General features: G+C 37.0%; 2 protein-coding genes and 1 non-coding gene across 3 annotated transcripts; 1 reads left to right on the plus strand and 2 right to left on the minus strand.

Annotated features, from left to right (window-relative positions):
- Positions 1-272: 272 nt before the first annotated feature.
- On the plus strand, positions 273-2,024 carry LOC127132051 (soluble inorganic pyrophosphatase 1). Its single transcript, XM_051060919.1, has 8 exons — positions 273-433; positions 533-671; positions 757-785; positions 882-947; positions 1,054-1,227; positions 1,317-1,437; positions 1,609-1,690; positions 1,775-2,024. Exons 2-8 carry the CDS (start codon positions 533-535, stop codon positions 1,815-1,817), a joined length of 654 nt encoding a protein of 217 aa, XP_050916876.1. The 5' UTR covers positions 273-433; the 3' UTR covers positions 1,818-2,024.
- A 507-nt stretch (positions 2,025-2,531) lies between these two features.
- On the minus strand, positions 2,532-13,262 carry LOC127132052 (endoribonuclease Dicer homolog 1). Its single transcript, XM_051060921.1, has 20 exons — positions 12,158-13,262; positions 11,914-12,027; positions 11,274-11,484; positions 10,717-11,111; positions 10,412-10,646; positions 9,338-9,510; positions 9,121-9,243; positions 8,869-9,029; positions 7,890-8,123; positions 7,644-7,794; positions 7,379-7,561; positions 6,505-6,666; positions 6,317-6,412; positions 5,582-6,213; positions 5,104-5,204; positions 4,822-5,021; positions 3,836-4,747; positions 3,525-3,689; positions 3,055-3,422; positions 2,532-2,968 (listed from the first exon to the last, which is right to left on the minus strand). The coding sequence occupies exons 1-20, from the start codon at positions 13,004-13,006 to the stop codon at positions 2,791-2,793; spliced, it is 5,643 nt and encodes a 1,880-aa protein (XP_050916878.1). The 5' UTR covers positions 13,007-13,262; the 3' UTR covers positions 2,532-2,790.
- A 5,178-nt stretch (positions 13,263-18,440) lies between these two features.
- Positions 18,441-18,547, minus strand: LOC127134127 (small nucleolar RNA R71). Its single transcript, XR_007807895.1, has one exon. It is a non-coding gene; the product is annotated as a small nucleolar RNA R71 (small nucleolar RNA).
- Positions 18,548-21,037: the final 2,490 nt, after the last annotated feature.

Below are 21,037 nucleotides of genomic sequence, written 5' to 3' on the forward strand. Positions count from 1 at the left end.
TGAGATGTTGCGGGTTCGAACTCACGAATCTATATCCGATGTCTTTGCACAGTTATCAATTGAGTTGCTTTAATATGACAAATTTCAATGTTAATAATGAGTTATAAAAAAATTAAAAAATGTAAAATAAAATATAAATATGCTAAATTATTTTAGTCCAATTACAATAGTTTTAGCATAAAAAAAAGTGATAATTGGTACAAATATATTAGATTAGTTTAGCATAGATTTCGGTGTTATGAGGATGAATTAATACCTTAAGAAAAATGAATTAGGTGTAATAACCATGCAAATTTGGACCACAAATGGAATGGTAAGCGTAGATGTCTCCTATAAACATGCATGGTGACAAAGTCTCTCCACATATAAATATATATAAATCAATCATAAGTAACACTTACTCCAATCTCACTTTCATTTACACTTGATCAAGGTGTGTGTCTTCCTATTATTATTATTTTTGGTATTGCATGCAACATGTTTGATATTTGATATCCGGTTATTTATTCATTCATGTGTGTTTGATTTGAAGATGAGTGATCACGATGAACAAGTTCAAGAAGTTCAAGAAATTCAAGAACCCCGTCCAGCTCCACGTTTGAATGAAAGGATTCTTTCTTCTATGTCAAGGAGATCAGTAGCTGCACACCCTTGGCATGACCTTGAAATCGGTACTGTCCATCTTACTCTTTTTCATATCTTAATAAGTTTCGAACCGTTCTTAATTTTAATTCCAACTATTCATTCAATATGCAGGACCTGGAGCTCCCCATATTTTCAATTGTGTAAGTTCTCATCATCATCTATTTCCTTTCCAAAACATTATAGTTACATGTTTCCGTAAACGCCTTTGAGACGAGTTCGCGAAACAATTTTTGCAGGTTGTGGAGATCACTAAAGGAAGCAAGGTCAAATATGAACTTGACAAGAAAACTGGTTTAATCAAGGTATAAACCAATTTCATGCTTCCTTATTGAAATGCTGTGATTTTGAAACAGATTTCGGACACAACTCCAGTGGTGGATCTTTTTTTAACATTTGAATATTGCTCAGGTTGATCGAATTTTGTATTCGTCAGTTGTTTATCCTCATAACTATGGTTTTATCCCTCGCACACTCTGTGAAGACAATGATCCAATTGATGTCCTCGTTCTGATGCAAGAGCCGGTCCTTCCTGGTTGTTTCCTGCGAGCAAGAGCCATTGGACTCATGCCGATGATTGATCAGGTATTGTATCGTATTCTAATATACTTGGTTGTTCACCCTATAAAAAGTTTCTCCTCATTTCCAATAACAAATTTGCGTCATTGACACAGGGAGAGAAGGATGATAAAATCATTGCAGTATGTGCTGATGATCCAGAATATAAGCATTTTACTGACTACAAAGAACTTGCACCTCATCGCATCATGGAAATTCGACGCTTTTTTGAAGACTGTATCCATCGTAACAACCTTCTTGATTTATGATTTTTCTACCGCCTTAATTCCAAAATTTGCTGCATAGGAACATGTTTCACTTTATTTGTCTTACAGAATCATTTGAAAACAAGAAATAACTTATTTATTTTGTTTACAACATGAGTGTTTTTCTTAACATTATGCTAAGACAAGAAGAATGAGAACAAGGAAGTGGCAGTGAATGATTTTTTACCTCCAACCACTGCTGTTGAAGCCATCCAGCACTCAATGTCAGTATATTTGTAACAAATGTTGCATTATTATGCAATCTGCATCATATCTTCTACTAATATCTTATCAATGAATTGGTGCAGGGATCTTTACGCGGAGTATATTCTGCACACTTTGAGGCGATAGACAAGAACAATGTCCTCCAATCTCCAGTAATTTAGAATAAGCTGTAATTGACACAGTTCTATATGTTTTGATCAACCGTATCTACACTTTTATGATTATTATTTTTTTATTGCGTTGGATAATATTATACCACTTGAATGGTTCATCAAGTGAAAAACAATTATCAACATTGCTTGATATGTAATATTTCTCATGTAGAGTCTTCCAGATTGATGTGTTTTAACCACTTTTTGATGCATGATTTGGCATTATGTTATTTATCAGTGTTAACTCATTTGTTATCTTATTCCATAGTCTTGCGTCAGAGTGAAATATTAACTACTAGCAAATTTCTAAAGGAAAAGTGGAGAATTGATTATTACCACATTATTAAAGGGGGAAAACGTATACTTAATTTCAGATAACAGATTTGGCTCAATGTAAAATATATTTATTATGCAAGCAAATTCAATGTTAAGGTTCTATTTTTTGACTCAATAAAAAAGTTAATTTTTATCACTTCTAGTAAAAATGGCCAAACACATAATTATGCTTGCAACATAAACAATATCAAAAAAAAATTACAATGAGACCCTATCAGCCAATAATTTAAATGAGTTGCTTCAAAAATATATCCTACAAAACATGCAATCGAAGTTTAGATCTGTTAACAAAGAGACAATAATCTTGAGGAGAACACTAAAAAGATGAAATTAAAAAAAAATGTTTTCACAATTAAACAGAATTTTGAATTTATTTATGGTAGTACAAGATTATAACTTACAATAAATGTTTTCACTTTACGCTAGTACAAAAAGTGCAGTGTAGATTATAACTTACATGTATTTATCATTGATACAACTTTCATATATATGGTGGTTTATAACTTATTTAACCACTGCATCTGACTGGAATATGGTAGAGTTTGAACAAGTTGATTAATAATGTTACAGGATAGAATGCGAATAATAAACACTCTTCATCTATCTATCTATCACGAGTATAATTTGTTTATTAGTTCTAAGAGAAGAACAGCAGCCGAGTCTTTGGCCTTCTTGACACTTGGCATTGGCTCTCCAACACACTCACCTGTCCAACCTTTATCAGTAGTATTCACACGCACCGCAAATGTAAACCTCTTTGCATGCGCAGGACCACCCTCACTCACACACCTACAAATCAAGTCAAGCCATTTTAGCTCTACTAAAAAGCAAAACCATTCAAAGTGATATTCAAGTTATACTTTATAATTTCATACCGGTAGAATGGCATAGGCCAGTTTCTTCGCAAACAGATGTCATTTAATGTTTGTCTAGTAAATGTCTGGTTCCCATTCTTTGTCCCGTTTTCATCATTTTTCTCCTGAATTTTGCCCACTTCCTTCTCTTTCAAAGCAGCAAGGGCATTTCTGGCTGCTAATTTCTGTGCCATTTTTTTCTGTGGATTTTGAGCAGTCCCTACTTGCACCCCATCAATGAATACTTCAACAGTCGCCAAATTGCCAGCACGACTAGCTCTGTACTCCAAACCTTCGGCCTGCTGCTGGCATCGCTCTTGCAGCTCACGCACAGGATGCATTGGCAAAGTCTCTGGTGTAACCATAGGATGCAAAAGAGGCTGAAAAACCTGGGGACATCAAAAAAAGCAATAATATTATCCATCAAACATTTTTGACAGAAAAGAAATATATATAGGAAGGGTCTATATGCTTAAAAGCTAGGTGCTAACCTCCCAAACGACAGCAGTATTCTTCCCACTGTCAAGAAAAATAGCACCGGCAATAGATTCAAGGATGTCACCAAGGACCTTGGGAGCTTTGCAGTCTCCAAGACCAAACGAGTTAAACCCTGGTTTTAACAATTCTTCTTGAACTTCCTTCACAAATTCTTTAATCTGTAGACAATCAAAAGTGCAATGTCAGGAAGACCACAGACCCCAACAGATCAGCAACAACTTGCTCAAGATATTATGAAATGCAGGCTAGATGATCCATATCCAAGTACTAACTAATAAATGAAATCACTGGGGAGAAATAAAACCTGTTTTTCTAGGGCACTGGACCCATGTCGTAAATGCAGGTGAAGATTGTGTTTAACTGTAACACGTGCAAAATTTTCATTGTTTACAGCAGCAGCTCGAAGGTCAGTCAGACGTCCTGGTGGCAGATCTGTGTACGAGAAAAATAAGTGCCTGGTTATAAGATGGTCCAACACAGCATCCCCAACAAACTCCAACCGCTGATAACAGGATACTCCTGAGGATGGTCTTGAAGCATGAGTTATGGCTTCTATCAGCAGCCCCTTGTCTTTAAACTTAAGATTTAGAGCACCTTCTAAAGCATCGAAATCAACACTCCTGAGTATGCTGTCTGGAACATTGGATGGCTTTGTTGTACACTCCATCTCATCGGGATCGATCTCTATGTGAATACCAATCCATTTCATAAGGTGGTTAGCAGCATTCTTACCACCTTCGACATAATATACTCCAATCAGTGCTTCCACAACATCTGCAAGTGTCTTGCTGGACAGAACTCGGTAAGAACTTGAATCACTCTCAAGCTCGCCATCTTCCATTTCATCCTCAAACCCATCAGTGACGTCCATCATCTCAATCTTACAAATGGACTTCTCTTGGTCAAATAAAGATGACTCCTCATCCTTTGTATCCTCATCAAATACAGGCAGCACCCCAGGAGCTGCCCATCTGGATGGGGCAAAGCGATCTGCTAGAATATATGATTGAAGACCTTTACTTAATGCATACTGATATAATACCATGTTACTGACCATTTGTTGTCTCATCCTAGTAAGCTGGCCTTCATGTTTCTGTGGATATTTTAGGAAAAGAAAGCGACTAACAACCCATTTCAGATAAGCATCTCCTAGAAGCTCTGCCCTTTCATAGCAAAATGTCTCCTGGCAAGAGGCAGCGGTCAAGGCCTCCAAGATCTGTGAATGTAGAATGCATGGGTTAACTGCAGAAACTAGATTTAAAAGCTAACTACCTTGAGCTGAGAAGATACCTTTGAAGCCTGAACAGGATAATTTATCATGTTCTTAAGCTGAACAGCAAGCAGCATGCTTTCAACCCTCCTCATTATTGAAGGCAGCCTCTGAGCACCACGAACGAGTGATCCAGGCAGTGGGTGTACCAAGCATAGCTCGGGAGGAAGGAAAACATAGTAAGTTTTGTCATGAGTCTCTTCAGATTCACCTTCATGTGCTACAATAGCGCAACATTCCCTGTTAAATAAGATCTACAAATTTGTGGAAAAACTTAATAATTGCAGAAATTAAGAGCGCACCTTCACTGTGTTCAAATCGAGGGGACAAAAGATTCTTGCAGTATGATACACCACGCCCTCGTATAAGAGGTTGCTGCTTGTAAACCAAATCAACACCATATCTAAAAGAAAGCAATAGAAGAGAACCGGCAGCCATATGCACCCTGAGTTGTGCAGGAAGAGACAAAAAGCTTCTGTAATCTGGACAGATCAACATGCTATTGTCACTTTCCATTGGACATTCTTGATAAATCCATTCCTATTGGAGGTGACAACAGATGCCTCCTTTACAGATTAAGATTAGCTTCCTGGTCTTCCTGCACAACATTATAGGTGCAATGTGGCTACCATATTATCAGTAACATATTTCAAGACACAAACAATAGAGTAAGAAAAAATGGAATAGGGATGCTTGGCTGGATGATAAAGAGAAAATCAAAACAAAAGAGAAAATACTAGAAGACACTAATACAATGTATAAGAGAATTCTACATCATACTTTTGCTTGTAGTAATCAGCATATGAACTGTATTCCAGAGGACCAAGATAACCTTCTTTCCTAGGGAAAGAGTTCTCTGCTGACATTTCATAGCGTATTGAATCAACATAAAACCTCTTCCCTGAATGAGCAGCAGTTACAATTCTCCCTACCAGATCATCTGCATTGGTACAGGTATCTGCCATCATCAATTTTCCTTTGCTAGTCATGTTGATATGCTTTTCTGTTTGCACGGAATCTCTGTTAGGAACCAATCCTGAAGCTTTCACTACATCAAACTGGGCCACAGCTCCTCTGATTCCATAGGTTGGATGTGATTTTTGCCCAAAAGCCAAGCCATGACGCAACTTCCCAAATCCGTATTCCCTTCTATCACCACCTAAAGTTCTCTCATTAGTGCCAAGGTAAACATCTGGTCGAGCCTTCTGGAGGGGATTTTTCCATGCATCAGCTCCAATTATTGTCTCAACCAGATGCCAGTCTAATTGGTTCATAGGATCTAAAGACTTATCTCCAACCAATGGGACAAACAAATATGCTTTTGCAGGATCCCAAGGAGTGGTAGTTGGTTCAACATCCACATCCAAGACAATGCTCATTAATCTTACATGAAAGCTTTTCAGGGATGCCAGCTGCATGCCATAAAGAAATAGTTTTCTTCCAGTTTTCAGAAATTAAAATATTTAAAAGTTATGAACATTTGAAAAAAGTATAGACAATGGTTAATCTATATACCTGACTCTCAGTGATATCTATTGACTCTCTAAAGACAAGAGATGCCTTGGTAGTCACGGTTCGAGCAATAAATAGATCCATGGACATCGATAACACCTACACAAGTAAATGATGTCAAAGGGAGAAAATGAGTTACAATACTCATATATGATCTAGAAGCAGTAGCACAGATAGAAACTACTAACTACCTCTGCATCCAGCTCAGTGCCAAAAAGTACTGCAAAATCGGAAACCTGAGTCAAGAACGGATCCTTTGATTGGCCTACATTCTCGCACTTTATGGTATACAAATAAAGATGAAGCAATTTGGAGTCGTTGCAAGCATCTTTTCCAGATAAGATCCATTCTCCCTAAAAATCCAGATAGCATTGAGCAACAGTGAATATTTTAGGGCAAGGCAATAAACTCAAGATAAGAGCTGTATTGGCAAAAACATGAAGCTAAGAATAAAACCCCCCTTGTACCTGAAGACCAATAAAAACATACTTTTTTATGGCATAGATAGTAAATGTATTCTCATTTGTAGAAGCATCCTTATTCTTTTCATTTCCTATATGGGTGAAATATTTAGAATTCTAGAATCAAGATTGCAATTATTCACTATTTATCCTCTTTGTTCCTAAGAGTTCCACGGTGGATATTAATATGGCCTGAATAATAGTTATAAGTGGTGGGCATCCCTCACCTTATAAGTTGGTTTTGTGGGGTTAAGTTATGCCAAACCCAGATTCTAGGATATCAGTTGATTATTCATCTACAAGGCCTTCAAAAGCTCTCAGCATTTGATTGCAGATATTATAAGACAAACTTTATATACAATTAATAAACGACAATGCATTCTGGTCATTAAAAGGAATTGGATTTAACTGATCTGACATTAGATATTGTTTTCTAAATGAGACAGTAGATATTGTTATGCCGTCATTTGAATCATCTAGCCAAACCCACCTAGTAGTAAGATAAGGCACTGGTTGTTCTTGTCTGTTCAGGTTAACTATATACCAAAAACCTCACATCACAAAAATAAAAACTTAGAGCATATAATTTGCAGAATGAACCAACCTTCAGAATATCGGCCACACCTTCAGGATAGAACTCCCTATGTCTAGCAGTCCCTGGAAGTGCATCCCCTTCATCATTTTGCTCAGCCTTTTCTTTTTCTCCCCCACTTCCTTTATCAGGCAATAACATGTCAGTAAATGCTCCCATCTCATGCAATTTTTTGCAAGCAGCTAGACAAACCGCCTGCAAAACACCAAATCAATAACCAGCGCTTGTGTATCAAGTTGAGCAAAATCCAGGAGGTTTATAATAAATGATGGCATGCCTGTTGTGCCAAGCGCATTGAACTGCAGATAGGACCCTCCAGGTTTTCAAATGGTGCATTACATGGCAGTTGAAGCCTGCAAGAATATTCAGTGGGGCCTCCGGAGTTTTCATGCTTCTCCATGATAAACTCAGGACGAAGAATTGAATATCTGGATAATGAATAGAAGACATCCAAATCATAATTTGAAGCTCAAAATACAAAAACTATTAAAGCAAATCACCAATCTCAAACAGAAAGTAGCACCTGTCACTAGGTAGCTGAGAGCAGTAGAAGTGGACAAGACCAACAGCAGAATTTAAGCTAACTACTGCACCAGTGGATTTCACCTGGTAAATTGTTTCTGGATGGGTATCTACAGAAATCAACCTTGAAGTGTCTTTCAGATGACTAAGGTCTGTTCTCTCTATTGCTTCTCTCCGCAAAGTCTCCTCACTGTTCCTGGCATTCCTTAGGAATGCTTCATGTGACAAATTTCCCCTATTTACAATACAAATCAATCCAGGGGTGGAAATAGTTCAGTTATTCAGCCCCTACTGTCATACAAAACACCAGGTATAAAATATAAAAGAAGATAACCAATGTTGATCGATGCCATATCCATAAAAAATCTCAGCGTCAGTTATTGCATGACTGCTGGGAAAGGAAAAGCAGTAACCTTTGACAACTAATCATTGATTGAAAACTCATATTTTGCAAATAAATCATTCTGACACAATCAAATGTGATTCTTGCCTAAAGTGGCCCGAGTTTAGACTACTTGATCCCATGTCCACATCCTAAGGGACAACTATGCTACAGCTTCAGTTTACCTTTCAACCCACACTAATTACTGGACCTCACTTGCAACAAATATATAAGAAATCCCCTTCCCAAAGAACCTCAACCAAAAAAAAACAGAACAGAAAAACAATGGTTGGAGGAAAATCATAATGATGTTAATAGTTTAAAAACACCCAAAAAATAATAAAGCCATTTCTAGTAACACTGGTGAATGGGTTATCTACACCTTTCACCATGACAGAACCAATGCTATGATAGCAGATCATTGACTTGAATTTATGCAAAACCATAAGAAAACAGGTCATCCAAGGAAGGATAAAACCCAGCGGCCAAACATAATCAATTCTGTTGCATAGGTGTTTTAATTTTTTTTGGCTTACCAAAGCTCTATAAAACAATACTTGAACAACGCGCCAACAGGTGACACAGCCGTAGCAATTACCTCTCAACCATTAGGATGTAATCAGACCCGGGCTTTCTAGCACGTCCCCTAGACTGAATGTATGCCAGAACAGTCTTTGCGAGATCAAAGCGAATAACAACATTACATTGCCGGATATCAAGTCCTTCTTCAGCAACACTAGTGGCAACTAACAATGTGACCTACATAAAATGAGATCGGAAAAATACAAGGGATTATTTCTCCCCATGTGAATCTGATTGTGCAGTCAAGTTAGCAAGATATATATCTTACCCGCCCATCACGGAACTTAGCAATTGTATCATGCATTTGGTGGGTCCGCATTTCCTGACTATTGTTGTGACCAATCAAGCTTGCACACTTCACAAAACTAAGAGATGGAAGCTCAGCAAAAACCTGCAAGATTAATAGACAATAATGGGCCAATAGGATCTTCAGTATGCAATTGAGGCGAACAAAACAAACTATGCATGTAATTTACATATATAACCTTTGGTAGAACTAACGCAGACACAACACGCTCAACAAAGATGATTGCACGAAAGTCGTCTGTGTTTTGATACTTGAGGAGTATTTTGATTAAAGCCTGCACCTTAGGGGTCACCTTGCCATCCGCCACAGCAGCACCTATTATGACATCCACATGCTCCCCGCCAGAGACAACTATACAAAAGTGCCCTGGCTTAATTAGAAGACCAAACTACATTCCATCTTAACCATAGGTGTATTTAAGTTTAAATAGCTTTACATATTGAAGTGTGAAAGAGAAGCATCAAGGATAAAAACATGGCAAGTTAAACAGGCAGAATGTCACTCAACATGTGAAGTAATTCAGAGATTGGTACCACCAAGTGTCCAATATTTTAATGTTCATGCACAAATGCACACACATTATGAATGCTTTTACACATTGTGTAGTCTCGCATTGGATGAGATATAGCAATGACATTGTGTTTATAATTGGGGGCAGCTTTTACCTTAACAGCCGGTTTTATAAGGATGTGTTTGGACTAACATAAATTTTAAGATGGTATCAGAGTCTATCAATCAAGGACACCCACCATTTATATTTGTGCACCAAGTCCAATAGTATTGAGGAAAAAAAATCCAAGTCCCATAAAGAAAAGAGTGAAGACCAGAAAACAGTTTATAATGAGAGGCCCCCATAACCTTACAAATCGGTATTGTAAGGGTTGAATTAAGCTCAAACTGGGCCATACTCTATCACGTTTCCACTGTAGGGCCAATCAAGCCATGCTCCAGATGTCCAGTTCTGGGCGTGAAGGGGGCGGGTGGTGTTAAGAGTTCCACATTGGATAAAATATGGCCCAAGAAAATGTTTATAATGGGGGAAGTCCCCACCATAAAATCCGGTTTTGTAATGATGAGTTAGGCCTAACCCAAATTCTAAGACACGTGTAAAATATTGTCAAATATTGTCTAAGTTTCTGAGGAGACCTTTTTTTATGCATACTAGTAACTTATCGGGATAAACTACAACAAACTATGAACCACTCAACACATGTAACTTTAGCCATTATAACATTTGAAGAAACAGGCTCACCGTGACTGTCCGGAAGCTCTCCTTCTTCAATCTCTTCGTGTTCATTAGACCCATTGTGAGCAGCACCATTACCTGAGTCATCTACTCCATCATTTTTGTCGGAAACGGCACCCTCTGACAGTTGACATTTCAGAAGGGACACAACTTTACTCAGATAAGATTCCTGAAACTTGACATCAAGTTGGTAGTTTGCCCTTTCATCATTTTGCAGAGCTGCAAGAAAAGACTGTGCAACCTGAAAACCAAAGAGAAATTATATAGCTATAAAACTCATGATTCCTCACTCTCCATGAAATAGTGTGTACCTTATATGAACACCACTGTCCCAGTTCACCAAGTGCATAATTAATAGCTCTCAACTTCTGAATTAGGTTTGCAGCTCCATCACTTTCTGTTCTTTCAGAAACACCATATACTTGGCGCAGCTCTTCCTTAGCTCCAGCGTCTCTAGCTCCCATAAACTGCCATTTGCTTCTTCTTGAACTAGATTTTGCAGCTTCCTCAACTTCAGCCTCCATCTGCTTTATTTGCTCATGTAAATAACAGAGACTGGCTGCTTTATCATACTCCACCACAATTTCAGAAGGCATAGGCACATGTTTCTCCAGCTCTTTACGATCTTTAATGGTACAAACTATTGAATCTAGCTTACTTTCAAGATTACGAATTTTTATTGCACAGTCTACTTGGCTGGAGACACCTGAATATACCATAAACACAAAAAATGTTGATCGTGTATACTAAAAGAGTAGAAAGTTGTTGAACTATGGGTTCAATCCCCCAAGCAAATCGTGGCATAAAGAGAAGAAAAAAATAGTAACAGTGAAGGATCCGTAGTTCAATTGAGTATCTTCATAATTACCCTTAAGGTTAACAGGAGAAGCAGTCATTCCGAATACAGATGGCCTCTTTTCTCTGGGTGTTGTATGGTAGAACTCGGACATCACCAGGGAATATGGGTGTTTCTTTACAGCATGATGGCATTCATCCAGAATCAAGAGATTGATTCCTTCCATTTTTATTATGCTATGTCTCAAAATGTTCAAAAGTATTTGAGCAGTCATGACTAAAACCTACAGCACAAATAACCAATTGAGTAGTTGCGGTACAAAAATTCAAAAACACAGGTGGCCGAAGAAGTATAGCTACAAGGTCAAGAAAATCAATTAAGAAAATCTTTAAGCTCATATAGAGTCATGTCTTTTACGTATGAATGTGTTTATAACTAGCATCTTCACAAGTACAGCTTTTTAAGTTTAGAAAATAGAAATCAACTTTAAGAGGGTTACAAACAAACAAGCCAATAAGTACACATTTCTAGTTTTTAGGATAAATTATAACCTGGAGACACCCAAGGGCCTAACCCCAGGTGGTGGCATAGGAGAGTATAAACAAAGCATATATGCAACCCGAGAAAAACTATACAAAAGGCCATGCCGAATCAAAAAAGTTAATAAAAGAGAGAAAACAATGTGATCTTAAATAGAAAGTTGAAAACACACATGCTTAGTGTCAAATTCTCGCTGCCACCTTCGAGCATCCCAGAAATCCTGCCCCATTTCTCCACAATAGTGGCCCACTTGATATCCAGTGCGCTCACGAATTACTTCAGCTTGCTGTAATTAGACAAAGAGCAAGAACAATTTCAGTTTCTTGTAACTAGAACAGCATGAATAGACATGCACGCTAATTACATTCCATTCCATTCCATTCACTAAATCTATAGATTGTGAGAGTGTACATTACCTGGTAAACAAGTGGAACTTTAGGAACCAAAAACACTGCAAGCATTTTCTTATTCTGCTGATTCAAAGTCTCATGTATAGATTTAATGAGAAGAACGGCAATGAGGGTTTTCCCAGCTCCAGTTTCTAGAAAAGCTATGGTATTTCTACTCTTTGCCTGCTCTAGAACATCCAACTGATACTGTCTTGCTTTTTCCTCAGGAACCTTCTCCTTACTAACCTGCTCAGTATTCTTATCATCACTGGTTTCCTGTTTGATATCTATAACCATTTTATCTTGGCGAACCCGATCAGGTTCCCAAGTTCCAGAGCGAAACACCAAATCATTGGAACCAGTAGACTTATCCCTCTCCCAATAACCCCTAACATCTCTCCTAACACTAAAAGAGCTATCCCTTTTCTTGAAATCTTGACTCCTCGGCCTCTTCCGACCATTGAAACACCTCTCAAATTTCTCCTTCCCGTTCGTTTGATGATTGATTCTTCTCTCATTGTTGCATCCGTTAACACGAGCTCTTTTGCTGAACCTTTCTTCATCTTGATCAACAACAGTACCATTAGTAACAATAGCTTGATTGACATTGGAGAGGTTAGCATCATCATCAGTGAGAAGCGGTGGTGGTTGAGGTGGCGGATTGACGGGAAGAGGGAGGCCAGCACCGTTTTTGATACTGTCCAAGATTCGATCAATACCACCGAAAAAATCTTGATGATTGGATTGTGGTTGTAGTTGGTTGGGTTCAGAGACGATGGAAGAAACATGGAGATCAATGAAATCATCACAAGGGATATCTTCGCAAGCATCCAACCAGTAAGAGGGGGATGAAACCCTAATTGCTGCATCCTCCATAGTATTGATTCTGATTGTAATAAAATAAGGTTTTGAAAGAAGTGTTGAGTTGAGAGAGAGGGTTTTGATTCCGTGATTGTACGCGTCCGCGGTGAATCAACGCCTATTCTTGGAATCAGCAGCCTCGCCTCACTCAACACACTTCTTCTTCTACTTGGAGTGTACTAGTAGTATACTAGTACTTGTAAGTAATAGTAACAACCAGTAACACCGCAAAACAAAAGTACTGCGAAAACACACTCAGACAAATAATCCTGATCACACCTTACTTTTATTTTATGACAAAAACTATAAAAAATAGTTTATATGAAGTGAATTATCAATTCAACTAACACCTATTTAAAGCATCTCTTTAGTAATGAACAAACTATAAAATATTAACAATTTTGAAATATATTTGTTGTTTAAATATTTTTAATTTCTTTTTAATACTTACTACAAATATCAGTCAAAAAAGATAATCTTAAAGGTTGTTATTTCTTTTTCATTCTTATTTTAAAATTTTAGAATAGAATTATTTTTTATTTTCTCAATGTGAACTTTTCTTTTAGAAATAAATTATGTATTAGAAATTAATAAATATTACAAAAGTTTTATTGGATTTTTCATCATTCTTATTCAGATCATTGGATATGTTGTTTTTGGCCGCATACCTAGCTAAGTCATGCACTGTTTCATTTGTCTCATAACCAATATGTTTAAACCTAGTTCCCGTAAACATGTTACTCTTCGTTTTCATCCCTTTAACCAACCCTCCAACAATGTTTTTTGGAATTCTTTCTCAGTTTTTTTCATCATTTTTATAAGATTCAGATTATATGATTCAAAAACCTTCCATGTACTTTTCTTGAAGCACTTTCTCCATCATCATCCTTAAGGTCATTGCTTCTGCTTCTATCGGGTTGTTGGGACCGTTCATTTTTCTAGTTACCGAGTTGATGATCTCACATTCTTCATCCAATAAAATTGCTCACAAGCCCCAAGTTCCTCCAACTGCTAAACTAGCGTCTGATCGGCTCAGTCTCCATTTTTGGTGAGTGATGTTACTTCCATCTACTTGCATGTTAAGGTTATTTTTCTTATCTGTAAGATTATTCACCTAATTTATCTTTTCTTTTTCTTTGTAGTTATCTTAACCTTTTTTTGCTTTGATGTTGTTGTTGGCTTGCTTTTTCAAAGATTGCACTTGCGACTTCCTCTCATTTTTGCCCATTTTGTTGTTGCAAGTATGTTGAGGTTTTGATTTTCTTTGTATTTGGATACTTGTGTGAGGTCTCTCCATCTTATCTCTTTGGGTTTTATTGTTCTTCCTTATCTTCTATGTGTGGTTTCAAATATTCTCTTTTTTATCCCTCATATGAATTATTTTAGTTGTTTGTCATTTTTAAATGATACAGAGCTCATTCTCCTTTCTGATATCATTTCAGTGGCCTTCGAGTTTGATTCAATCTGAATCCCCTTAAAGTTGTAAGTATGTTGTTGTTCTCTTACCTTGATATTTCTCTTCCATTAAGCTCTTACCTTTTTATGGTTATCCTTTCCAATACATATGATTTTGTATTTGTTGTTTTTGTGCATGTTGTCTGTGTTTGTTGTCACCTCCTCTGCTTCAGTGAAAGTTATGTTGCTCTTCTGTTTTCCTTCTTTATGTTTGTTTCTTATCATTTTTTATCCTCGTAATTCTTATGTTATTTCCTTTTTTCCTTCCAGCTTTTCTGTCTGATTCACTCCTTACTGAATTTTGGAAATCTTTGATGTAATAAGGTATGCATTTCTGTTATGGTCCTCTTTGTCTTCATTAGTTTTCTTCTTGTGGTTATTATAGTTATCTTGGTTTTTATTTTGTTTTCTTTGTTGTAGTTAGACTTGGTTCTCTTGTGCTCCTTGTTGCTCATATTGGATAGGAAATTGTTTTTGTTATCTGTAGTTACTTTATTGCTTCAATAACATGCGTGTCTTTTGTAACACCTCAATTTTTAATTAAATATTTTATTTTATTATTTGTGTGTTCATATGTGTGTTATTCGATATATTCGAATTAATTGTGTTATTTGGTACTTAAGGGTATTTTGGTAATTTAATAATTATCGGGGTTATAGAATGGGAGAGCAGAAAAATAAAATATTATTATTAAGGTTATTGCAAATAATTATACATATTTAATTATTTTGTAATAGGTTGAAAGAGTAGTAAATATAGAAACCTGGATTAAATAATCATTTGAATTAAATATTTATTTAATTTAAATAATAAATTGTGGAAAAATTGAGATGGGGGAGAAATTGAATTTTTAAATAAGCTGCAAGGTTAAGCTCTAATAATGAGATGTTGTGGGTAAAAAGTATGAATTAGTAAAATCTATTAGGTTATATAAATAGAAAATTTGGAATTTGGGAAAATGTTTTTACATGGAATTGAGACGAGTCTGAGTAACGGCTATAAGAAAACCCTAATTTTCACGTTAAAACTACATCATATTTTTATTAAAATCAAGAATGCAGATCTACATCATCTTTATTCCACGTTAAAGCTAACTCCCCTGATTTTTATGTCCCATTACTAATACAATATATGTTGTAAATGTTGGTTAAGAGACCAATTTTACTAACATTGTTTATCATTTTATCATTACTACATGTTTTGGTTTCAGATAAGAAAGTAATGTTTGGAGAAAGAGACCTTATCTTTTATTTTAGAGATCTGATGGTTTGGGGGTTTCCCAACCCCATAACATTGCAAGATATAATTTTCATACTTACTTGGTTGCCTCATCCTTAAGGTTGGTCTTGTTAATTGTTATTGTTGTTGAGTTGGAGTTTGAGTATTCCTCTAACTCATAAATTCTTCTCTTTTTATTTTGTAAACTTATGTTTTCAACTCTGGTGTCTTCTTTTTCTTTTTCTTCATTCAACCTTATTTTTTGTAATTTCTCTATCATGTCATTAGGTATGGGATTGTGTTGACCGATGCTGGGTTTTAGAATATGGTTACTGTTGAATCTTTTTTTCTGCTTGAGAGATTTGTTTTCTTCTTGTTTGGGTAGCTTTCATCCAAGGGTCAAGAGGATTAACTTCAGTTGTTCCATGACTATGAGGGGTTTCTTTTAAGCAGTGTTCCTCATTGTGCCCCATGAAACCACAGAAGAAGCAGAACATATGCAACCTCTCATAGCAAATATCTATCTGATTCACTCCATTATTTTTGCTACCAATATACATTCACAGAATAATAGGTGTATTTATCTTCAAGCTGATGATAACACTGAAACACACTGCGCATTTGACTCGGATTGCACATGCTTATTAGGATTTTATTGTCATTTTCTTGTGTTATGTTTGCTTTTTGTCCTATTTTCAGGTACTTTGCCCTACAAGAGCCTTTTGTGAAGAAACGAAGCCAAACGAGCAAGAAATAGAAGTTTTATGGAAAATTGTACACATGGCGTCCAGCATGGCGACCGCCAAGGGGGGTGCCATGACGTGTAAGCTGTCAACCGGTGGTAACTGCCACGTTTCCATGATCCTTTCATTTTGTTCACATGGAGGGCGCCATGGTGGGGATGGCGGGCGCCACCTTTGTTGGCTCATTCCCACTAAGGATAGTTGGAGGGCAGCTTTGTCTTTTCCTAGCTTTTGAGAAAAAAATATAAATAGGCGTCTTCATTTCACTCGTGAAGGCATCCAACTTAGTTCACAACACTAAGCCTGAAGTTCACCACTGTAAAAGTGATAATCCGTCACATCGGAGGGTTATCACACTTGAGTTGTAGTTAGGTTGGAGCACTGTACAAACAATCTTGTCGCCATTTTACTTTCCAGTCAAATCTTACTTACCAGTCAAGTTTACTTTCCAGTGTACCAGATTAAAGTCTCCGATTTGGAGCAGGTTTCTTATTCAAGTTTATTTGCATTTACGTTTTATTTATCTTGCATGCTTTACTTTATTTACTTGTCTGCCTTGCTTTTACCTACTTGTTTATTAACTTGCACATTTTATTTGTCTGTTCTTTTAAACATGATTAATTCTGATATGTTGATTTCTATTTCCATGTTTGGCTAAGTATGTAAAGGTTAGGATGTAAGGATTGTCGTTAAGATGATACTCCATAATTTGCATCTATAGAAATGCTTTAGGGGTTGCTTTGATTTTAATACATGTTTTTAGTACTTATTTTGATCGGTAACTACGAAAGTAGAGCCGACATATAGTTGGGTAAGATCGAAAGTCGTCCAACTCTTAAAGATAAACTTGGTTAGTTTTAACTGGTCAAAAGTAGCGAAAGCACTCTGTCCGATTAATTAGGAATTGTTAACACTATTAGAAAATGATTTTGAAACTATTTTCAGGCGCGTTTGTAGGTTTAAAATCCGGATCCTTGAGAGAAAGCCATGGATCTCTTTTAAGTCAAACTTTCCAAATCAAAATCACTTTTTAACTAAGTCAAGAATTAAATTTCTTAAAAGTAGGTTTACTACTTTAACGCAACAAGCACCCTTCATAAGTGATAATGAATGGCATTAATTAGAGAGTAAACTCGATTCTGAATACGCGAAAGCGGCAGTTTCTGTTAAATTGATTCTTCTCAAAGTAGAAAATATTGCCCCATAAGTAGTTCTATTTAGAAACAATCGGAGTATTTCCTAACTAATATGAATTACATCCGAGACTGCATTTTTTATCTGAATTTATTTACTTCATTATTTCCTTTTCTGTGTACGTGAACTTACTTATTTGATTTGCCTTAGACAAACACCGTAAAAATAGAAATAGATAGATTGACAATTTGGTCTCTGTGGGAAAGATAATCTTTTATATTACTTTGACGTGTTTCATATACTTGCGGATAGCAAATACATCATCAAGTTTTTGGCGCCGTTGCCGGGGATCAATTACGTCAAATTTTCGTACCCTATTGTTACACCGTATAGGCTAAGGCCATGTTAGCCGGTAAATGCGAAAAACTCATAGTACCAAAAGTTTAGAGGATCCGATGGCAGAACCAGAGCGATACGCCCACGCACGTCGTTTGCTCCAAAGAATTAGGAGAGCAATGACCGAAGATCAAAATCGAAAACCACTTAAGAAATTCGCCCAGCCTTCTAACAAATAACCCAGTTCTAGTATAGTAAACTCGGCTATTCCTGCTAATAATTTCGAATTAAAACCCTCTCTATTACAACTAGTACAACAAAACCAATTCGCAAGTCTCGCTATAGAGAACCCAAATTAGCATTTAAAAGTTTTTATCCAATTAGTTGATACGTTCAAGACCAACGGTGCTTCGCCTGAGGTAATTCGTCAAAGACTATTCCCGTTTTCCCTCAGAGATAGAGCACAGACTTGGTTAGATTCCCTTCTGGCTAACTCGATAACGACTTGGGAAGACCTCAAGAGAATATTCCTTGCAAGATATTTTCCCCCGAGTAAGACTGTTGTCCTTCGAAACCAAATAACCAGATTCACTCAAAATATGGGTGAATCACTTTTTGAAGCATGGGAAAGACATAAATAACTACTAAGAGCTTGTCCACACCATGGCCTAGAACAATGGTTGATAGTTCACACCTTTTATAATGGACTTCACTATAACACGAAAATGTCCATCGACGCTGCCGTCGGGGGTGCTCTGATGAACAAACTCTACCCCGACGCTTGTGCTCTCATCGAAGATATGACACAAAACCATTATCAATGGGAGTCGGAATGAGCATCAGTGGATAAAAGGAGGAATACATGAGGTAAATTGTATGGATATGATGAAAGCTAAAATGGACGCTTTAGCCCTGAAGGTTGAACACATGTCTGCAAATCCTACAACTGCAGTAGATGTAGATTGTGAAATTTGTGGAACCAAAGGACATCTTGCACCAGAATGCAATCTGTTAACTGAATCAAACTCAAACCAGGTCAATTATGCCCAAGGAAACCCGTTTTCGAACACTTACAACCCTGGATGGAGGAATCACCCAAACTTCTCTTATAAAAATAATAACCCTATTCAAAGCTCTACACCTCAAAGACCACCAGGTTTTCAAGCTCAAAAATGAATCAACCTATGCAAGTCATTCCTCAAAAGCCAAACCTTGAGAAAATCATGGAGAACTTCATTTCGGCCCAAACTCAGCAAAACAAAGAGTTCCTAAACCAAGATATTCATGTAAATGAACTGATCATACAATTAGGAACTAAGTTTGATTCAATAATCACTCACAATGAGATGCTTGAAACCCAAATCTCACAAATAGCATAACAACCAGCCCCCTAGGCCACACCTAGAGGGCAATTTCCTGGACAACCTCAGCCTCACCCCCGAGGGCAAGCTGACGATGTTACCCTACAAAGTGGGACCACTTATGACGAACCTGTAAAACCAGCCTTGAGTGGATCAGAGGCTTCTAAGAAAAACGTTGTGTCTACAGATGAAATAGAGGAACTAGAGGGACGAAAAGACCAGGAAACAAAAGATAAGGGAGAAGATAAAGATAAAGTTTATGTTCCACCCTCTCCTTATAAACCATAAATTCCATACCCGCAAAGACTTAAATAGACCAAAATTGGTAACCAATATAAAAAATTTATAAAGGTGATCGAGAAACTCCACGTAGAAATTCCATTCACCGAAGCCATCACCCAGATACCATCTTATGCTAAATTCCTTAAAGACATCTTGACCAACAAACGTAGGCTTGATGATCCCAAACCTTTAGAGTGCAACTCCATTGCTGAGAATAAACTTGCTAAGAAGGAGAAAGATCCCGAAATCTTTTCCATACCTTGTATTTTAGGGAATCATGTTATAGACAAAGCATTCCTAGACTTGGGAGCAAGCGTAAGCTTAATGCCTTTAGCAGTTTGTAGAAGGTTAAACCTAGGAGAATTGCAACCGACTAAGATGTCTCTTTAATTAGCCGATAGATCTGTAAAATATCCAATAAGCATATTAGAAGACATTCCAGTTAGAATCGACCAACTTTATATCCCAACAGATTTCATGGTAATGAACACTAAAGAAGACGACGAAATCCCAATCCTCATTGGTAGACCTTTCTTATCAACAACGGGAGCCATAATAGATGTTAAAAGAGGAAAATTAACTTTTGAAGCAGGTGATGAAAATATAGAATTTATACTTTCCAAATTCCTAATGGCATCAGTCATAGAAGACTCATGTTATGCCATTGATATCTTTGATGAATGCATAAGCGAGCTAGATCAAGAAGGACATCCCGAGACAATGAAATTTCCCTCGACTTCCATAAGAGAAGACGACGGATTTGGAATGAAGCCTTACATGGATGACAACCTTTATGGATGCTTAGCACTTACCCCGAACCATATGTCATGTCTTAAGAAACCATCTATAGAACTTAAGGAACTGCCCAAGAATCTAAGATATGAGTTTTTAGATGAAAAACTAAATTGCCCCGTTATAGTGAGCGCCACCTTGAATGAAGATGAAACGAATCAACTTTTAGATATCTTCGAAAGTATCCCTCGGCTTTAGGATATAACATATCTGATCTCAAAGGGATAATCTCATCTGTGTGCATGCACCGGATCTTACTGAAGGAAGATTCTAAACCTTTCAGAGAACATCAACGAAGGATAAACCCTATAATGAGCGATGTGGTTAAGAAAGAAGTACTAAAACTACTAGAGGCTAGTATACTTTATCAAATTTCAGATAGTAAGTGGGTGAGCCCTGTACATGTGGTACCTAAAAAAGGAGGTGTCACAGTTTTGGAAAATGAGAAAGGCGAGCATGTAGCTAAGCGTGTGGAAAATGGTTGGCGTATGTGCATCGATTACAGAAAACTAAATAAGGTAACTAGGAAAGATCATTTCCCTATCCCATTCATAGATCAAATGCTTTAAAGTCTAGCTAGACACTTTTACTTTTTCTATTTAGATGGATACTCAGGATTTTTCCAAATTCCTATTCACCCCGAAGACCAAGAGAAAACAACATTTACATGCCCTTACGGAACATTTGCCTATAGACGAATGTCATTCGGACTTTGCAATGCCCCA

Source organism: Lathyrus oleraceus, chromosome 3 (assembly GCF_024323335.1).
Source record: "Lathyrus oleraceus cultivar Zhongwan6 chromosome 3, CAAS_Psat_ZW6_1.0, whole genome shotgun sequence".
Taxonomy (NCBI): domain Eukaryota; kingdom Viridiplantae; phylum Streptophyta; class Magnoliopsida; order Fabales; family Fabaceae; genus Lathyrus; species Lathyrus oleraceus.